At 40.6% G+C, this 7098-nt stretch overlaps 1 protein-coding gene across 1 annotated transcript; it reads left to right on the forward strand.

Annotated features, from left to right (window-relative positions):
• The first annotated feature begins 340 nt into the window (after positions 1-340).
• Positions 341-7087, forward strand: telo2 (TEL2, telomere maintenance 2, homolog (S. cerevisiae)). The gene is made up of 21 exons (XM_088284330.1): positions 341-482; positions 887-1243; positions 1353-1630; positions 1784-1852; positions 2008-2155; positions 2348-2450; positions 2524-2592; positions 2717-2858; positions 3115-3251; positions 3413-3498; positions 3579-3686; positions 3859-3947; positions 4041-4132; positions 4364-4480; positions 4571-4642; positions 4717-4875; positions 5159-5250; positions 5348-5447; positions 5549-5613; positions 5762-5877; positions 6159-7087. Exons 2-21 carry the CDS (start codon positions 900-902, stop codon positions 6278-6280), a joined length of 2508 nt encoding a protein of 835 aa, XP_088140456.1. The 5' UTR covers positions 341-482; positions 887-899; the 3' UTR covers positions 6281-7087.
• Positions 7088-7098: the final 11 nt, after the last annotated feature.

Below are 7098 nucleotides of genomic sequence, written 5' to 3' on the forward strand. Positions count from 1 at the left end.
ACATATAAAGTGACAAATAATTAATTGTCCAGATTTTGAGTTCTACTTAAAAATAATGTGGCTAATACAAACGAACTGCTTGATTAATTTTGTATAATTGCTGCAATTAAACCAGTACAAATATTTTTTGTTGATCGTTCCAAAGTTGTAATATTTATATTTCACATATATTAACATCTAAAAAATTTAACTATGCCAAATTAAGATTTTATCTTAAAAAATGCGTAGAAAAAAATGTTCATTTATGGAGCAACAAATGGCGTCTCATGACATGGAGATCCGAATTAACAGCGTAGTTAACACAGAATTACGCTGGGGGCAGTCGCGTGCAGCATGTATGTTTCCCAATTGGGGGAAATTAAACAGATGAAGAAGACGGCGGAACAAATTTTCCGAGTGCTCCTTGCTAACCCGAAACTATTTTGACGGAGCACAACATGTCTTTCGCCACTAAATTGTTTGCAAGATTCATCTGAACACAAGTAAGAAAGATATCATTGTTGCTATGGTAATTAAGTGGAATTATTATTTGTCTCTTTAGATAAAAAAGTAGATGCGAATGTTACGTTTGAGTGGTTACGAATATGCAGATTGAATTACCTGACAGCTGCACTCCTCTACACACTAAACTGCACTGTTTCGAAACAGTAAATTTTTGTTTAATCCGAATACGTACCTGACCCACCTCCAGTATTTAAAAAATAGCGAGACCACATAATTTTTGGGAAAATAAAAAAAGGTTTTTCCTCCCACATGGTTTAACCCACTCACGTTATTAACCCACACATTTAAACACGTTATAAATTTATTTGAACATAAAACAACAATTGAGTTTTGCGACTACACTGTGGACGATAATAACCTTTTAGTTTACTTTTTTAAATAGGTGTTTATCTACAATGATGGAGTCTCCTATCCTGCCTACTGACATCCGTCTTGAAGTGTCCCAATGTTTCCGGAGCCTCACCTTGTCAGCTCCAAAACAAGATGCTATCCGTGCTCTTAAAGTCCTAAGCTCTTTCTTGGATGAAGCTCCGGAGAATGCAAACGCTTCAGTCCATAAAGCAGAGTTCCGGAGGTCTCACTTCACTCGCACTCTGCAGTTCCTGGTAAAGAACATTCAAGCCGACTGGTTCCACAGCCTGACCGTGGCACAGCGCTCGGAATTGTGGGATGGCCTCTTCTTACGTGGACCTCCTAATCAGGCTCTGCTGGTGCTGATGGAGGGAATTGGCGAGCTAAAGTACGAGATTCACTGTTGATGATGTCTTTTTTTTTCAGGAAGATGTTATTGTGCCACAAATAAATGGCATACCAATCAAATTATTATCTGTTGTTTTTCTCCTTCCCAGCCTGGGTTCAAATCTGGACCACTTGGTCAGCATCACCGAGACGTTCATCCAGAGCAGTCGACTGGCTGACCTTTTGTGGTCCTACTGTCTCACCACGGGTCCCGTTGACTCCCCCCAACTCCGAGAAGCCCTGCTAGCTCGTATCGTGGGGCTGCCTGACCTCACTGCCAATAAGCTGCAGCACATGAACAAGGCCGCCTTTCTTCCTCAGCAATATTATCCTCTGCTGGCTGAAGAGATGCTCACTGCCTTGGAGCGCACATGCAAGGCACTCAGAGGTCACTTTGTGTATTTTTTTGTTTAGAAGAACAGCTTTGTTTTGCTCTGTCAGCCACATTCTGCGTGCTACATTTATTTTTATCTGTTATTTCTTCCGAGATCTATTTGATCTATAAAATACAAATGGGTATTTCTTATGTTATATTTGGCAGATGGCACAAGCTGTTCTTTGACTTTTGTGGCCCAGACACTTGGAAAACTCTGTGCCCAAGGACATGGTGGTAAGTTTATATAAAGTAGATATTATGAACCTTGAATTATTTCATTTTTTATTTTTTTTTCTATTGCTCATTTGTCCGCTTTATTTATTTATTATTATTTTTTTATTTTATTTTTAATTTTAATTTTATTTTTTTTTAATAAATCCTACCTGCAGGTATGTCGCTAGCGGTGATGACTCCCAAAATGTCCAGCTGTACTCGCACAGACATGGTGTGGCAGAGGGTTTGCTGGAAGCTGCTGGAAAATGTTCCCCAGCGCTGGATGGAAAGCGTGCTCACCAGCCTGGTGCAGACCGTCCATGGGTGAGGGCGTTGGGATATCACAAGGAGATAAATGAATAACATTATTATTTCAAAATGAAACAATACCAGCATACAACCGCACAACAAGCAATACGATCAAATTAGACGTTTTCGAACACTACCTCTCATGAGCAAATCTCGGATGTCGTCCTGTCGTATATGTCACGAATGTTTGGGTCTTTTGTTTTTCAGGCCTGAAGCGTTGGGTAGAATCATGGGCAATCTTGTGTTAACAAATAAGACGGCCCAGTTTGTCATCACGCATAAACTGCTGTTGCTACAATACAAATATGAGGTAAGATAATACTTCAAGCATAAATCGTTAGACGAATGTGATTTTGTGATTTAGTTCTTTTTTTTCCATCCAGACTCGCACGTTGAGAGTTGTTCTGGGTTACCTCGCTGCAGACAAGGACAGAAGACCGCTGCTTATCCAAGTGAGTGCATTGAACGTCCGCTAGGCCCATACTTTACATCGTCACTAAAATGATTATCTTATCATGATTTAATAGTCCCGCTGCGATTGTGATTGTGTTATTTTTGTGTATATTCTTCCTGTAGGTGTTACGGTCGGTGTGCCAAGCGTGGGCCAACCCAAGCGCAGTGAAACACACTCCCCTGGAGCAGCAGCTGTACGTCAGCAAAGCGCTGCTGCTGGCTGTTGGTCTGCTGAAGGATGCCGAGCTGCAGGAGCTACGTTCAGGTGCCACTCTTCACATACGTACAATCGGATGACTTTCTGGCTGATACGATGAAGTCTTGTACGTGCGTGACGCGGTCAAACCAATCTAGATGACAATAAAGTCTTTCCTATATGTCATTTGTCATTTTGAAGCAACTACTCTGATTGCATCGATGAAATCTGTTCACGTCCAATTATGGCGGCTATGCTGACCTATTGCAGGAACAAACAATATAACCGAAAAGTCGTTTTTGTGTTTTTTTTTCCGTCCCTGCAGAGCTTTTGCAATGCATGCTGGGAGGCATGCAGAGCCACCTGGACAGCAACGTGGTACGCATCAGGCACATGGGAATGATTGTGGGCGAGTGTCTGAGCTCCCGCATGAATATCAACGGAACCAAGCTCAAATTTGAGGTCAGCGTTTGGGAAAAAAAACAACTTTTGAAGGCATCTCATGAAAGTAATCCACTGCATATTGCTAAAGGTCATTTAGTGAAATGCGCACATTTGAACCTCCATGACCACGAAGAATGACAGAAAAAAAAATCATTACTTGTGCTGTTTGTGCGTTGTAGCATGAACAGGATGAGGAAGCACGAGAGCTGGTTTCTCTTCTGTCTCCTTCTAACATGGACGAATCAGAGCCCAACTCTGAAGATGGGTAACTATCTCAACAATTGCAAGCTTTTGCAGTGATGCAGTATATGGAGATTTACTAGTTTTATTTACTATCCCGTGGAGGGTCAGCCCTCCTGAAGAGAGTGTACAAAATGCAGCAATTTGCAATGATTCGTCGCCAAATGAACAAGAAGTGGCATCAAAAATTGAGCAAGACTCTGACCTCGATAGGTAAGTATTTACTGCACGTGAATGCCATTTCTGTAAAAGTAGAATTCCTCCCCAGTCTGTCACATTTCTTGATTTTTATGGTCCTCCTCAATTGTCACTTAAAAGTCTAACATCATTTGAATAATGTGCAGTATGTTTTATACATTAAAAGTGAGATCTTTGACAATTGCAGTGATGATGAGTTCACGCCTTACGACATGTCTGGAGATCAAGAAATAAATAAGGCGTCGCCACCGCGCTACCTACGAGATTGTCTGGAAAGTATGTTTCCACATTTTTCGTTTTTTTTTCCCCCCACAACCATGGCATTATTTAATCATATCCTGCCTGACTTGTTTTTCTTTCAACATTCAGATTTAATTTCTTCTGAAGATCCGGCACGTGTGGAGCGCAGTTTAGTGGTTGCTGAAGGGCTGGTGAGAAAGAGCACCTTTGCCACCAAAGAGGTACAATTTCCACAGTATGCACAAAAATAAGCCAATTGATCATGTTCACTCTCGTCCAGTAGGGGGCAGCATTGCATCTCTTGTGTTGTACAGGGCGTTACAAACGTTGGAAATAATTTGAAGAAGTGGCATATTAATTGAATAACATTTATTTTTTGGGGAAAATGTGCATGTCTGTCTAGAAAAACATTTCAATCTAGCTATTATTGACTGTCAATGTTGTTTCTTCAGATCAGTGTGCAGCTAAGCAAAGTTCTTCTACACATGGAGGATAAATACAGCATAAATGGCTTCCTGGCTCTTAGACAGGCCACCATGGTGGCGCTCGTGGTCACTGACTGCATCCCGGTATGGTTCGCTTCCACTATCACACGTTAATGTCATGACTCATGTCATCACTTTTTACATGCCTAACTGTTGCTTGATGGTCGATTCCAGGTGACAGAGTTCCTAAACACAGAGTTCTACTCTTTAAACTACAGTCTTCGCCAGCGCCTGGATATCTTAGAGGTTGGGAGAAAAAAAAAATTCAAGCCAAGTCATATTATGTTTAGTCCTCAAAATAATTACCTCCTATTCTTCAGGTTCTTGCTTTGGCAGCCCAGGAGCTGTCAAAGCCAAACTCTGGCAACACAGATCCAAGCGTCGCCACAGATTTAACGCCATACTCTGCTAACAACACTGCTCACTGGAAGCAGGTTGTTGAAAAACGCATTCAGGCAAAGACCAAGCGCACCAGCAAGGTATTTAAACCACATACACAAGTGTGTGACAAAATTTGCTGTCACTCTGACAGTTTAATGTTGAACACAACATTGTGTTAACCTGCGAGACTTTGAGGTAAAATTAGCAAAACCATTTTCATCGTGAATAAATAAATTCCGGCACAGTTAGAATTATGTACAAATTACTCAGATACAATCTCTTATATCTTCTAGTTAGATGGCTAACTAGAACTCTGGCTGGATAGCTAACAAAATGCTGTAGATATTTTATTAATCTAAAAGGGAACTTTAAATATTTCAGGGAGCTTCCCAGCCTCCAGCCAAAGCCACAGCCAACCGTTACGCACCAGTTGCTGGATATTTCTTCTTTCCTTTACTCAGAAATTATGACAAGTGAGTCTGAGATTGTTCTCCCCCTCTCCATACTTAAGCATTATCGTCTTTTGAGCCTTGAGCACTTTTAAATGTGCCTTTACCTCATGTCCACCAGGCCTCAAGTGACCTTTGACCTGTTGGGAAGTGACCACCTGGTGTTAGGCAGGTTGATCCACACCTTGGGCATCTTCATGCATTTGGCAGTAAATGCACCGGTACTTCGGTCTTTACAATTAATAAAGAACCCCCCCCCCCCCCCCCCAAAGGCATGTCACTAATTTTACCGATGTTATTATTTTCCATTTTTGCCCTTCAGGTAGCTGCACAAATGGGTCGTGCTCTTCTTGACTTTGTGTGGGCAGTGCGTTACCACACTGACCAGTAAGTAATTGTTCTTGAAAAATGTGTTTTAGTACAATTGTAATGTTCAGTTTTTCAAGGTTTCAAGTTTTTTTGTTTTTTTTTACGCTGACGTTACAGTGTATTGTGAATTGTTTCCTAACAAGCCATATTTAAATTTTATTTTAAGGATGGTCAGACGAAGCGTCCTCTTTGCCGTCTGCTCCGTGTTCATAAGCACGCCCAGTCAAAACCTCCTGGTGGATCTTGCAGACCAGCTTTTTGAAACTAGATCCTGGCTGGAAGGTAAAAGAAAATGTGTTTCCCTTTTCAGTAAAACACACGAAAACAAAAATGGACATTTTCAAAATGCACACACAGCTGCGGTGATTTCTGGGAAGAGGACGAAGATTCAGGATGTCCTGCAATGCACATATTGTCTGTGACGGGACTGGTTTATTTATCTGTTTAGTTTATCTTTCCTGCAGCTAAAAGTAGTTTATTAACATATTAACCAGACGCATTTTGGCAAATAGACTTTTTTTTTTTTTATTTTTTTTTTATGTTCCATGTGTTTTGTTCCCAAGATGTGGCTGAGGGTGACGTGGATGCGGATTGCAGGAGTTTGGCCATGCAGAGTTTGGTGCTGTTGGATAAGAGCCTGAAGAAACAACTTCAAAGTCCCCAAGCACTCAGCATTGACTCATGAGCAACATCAACGACAACCAAAAAAAAAAATAAATACTCCAGGTCAAAGTGAACACTCTGTCCTCACAAAGACTGCAGGTGTCGATTGTGACAGTCAAGGAAGCGGATGACACCAAACACTGACCAATGTCCCTAAAGGTGGGATGACTTTTTCACTTCCTGGAACGCAAGGTCAAGCGAACGAAAACGAAAGACGTTTTGTCCCCTGGCTCTGTATTTAAAAGTACCTCGTATTTTGACTTTTTGTTCAAACTTTAAATCGTGGTCAAAATAGTCAGATTGTGACTAAAAAGAAGAACTATTATGACATTGTATTGGTTAATATTATGTGAAGAGGATATCCTTCATTTAGTACAGGTATATCCTTTTGTCTCTTTCCTGTACAAGCAGATCTTGCTATTGGGCTTGTTTGTTCGCAAAGGACATCCTGTGAATATTTATGTATAGTACGTAGTCGTACACAGACTGGAAAAATAAATTACACTTCCTCCTGTGACATAAATGGATAGTTTCACAATGAGTTCTCTGAAATACCGTTTCTCATATGAGAAACTGCAAAATATGACAATGTTGTACTGTATGTTGTGTTTCATTACCAATACTTACTGAAATACTACGACATTCACTATTTTCTAGGTTTCCTAAATCTTAAATTCCCCCTGAATACTGCAGGGTATTTGTTTTAATTGATGTCAAATGTTTTTAAAGCTATTTTACATTTTCAGCAATACATCTCATTGTTCTTATCTTGGGGTGACAAACGTTGAGTACAACAGGACTGCAGAATATAAAAGAATGTTAAACCTGACTATTCGTGTC

The sequence above is a fragment of the Idiotropiscis lumnitzeri genome, chromosome 20, assembly GCF_059441095.1.
Source record: "Idiotropiscis lumnitzeri isolate Australia: NSW breed Sydney's pygmy pipehorse chromosome 20, RoL_Ilum_1.0, whole genome shotgun sequence".
In the NCBI taxonomy this organism is placed as follows: Eukaryota; Metazoa; Chordata; class Actinopteri; order Syngnathiformes; family Syngnathidae; genus Idiotropiscis; species Idiotropiscis lumnitzeri.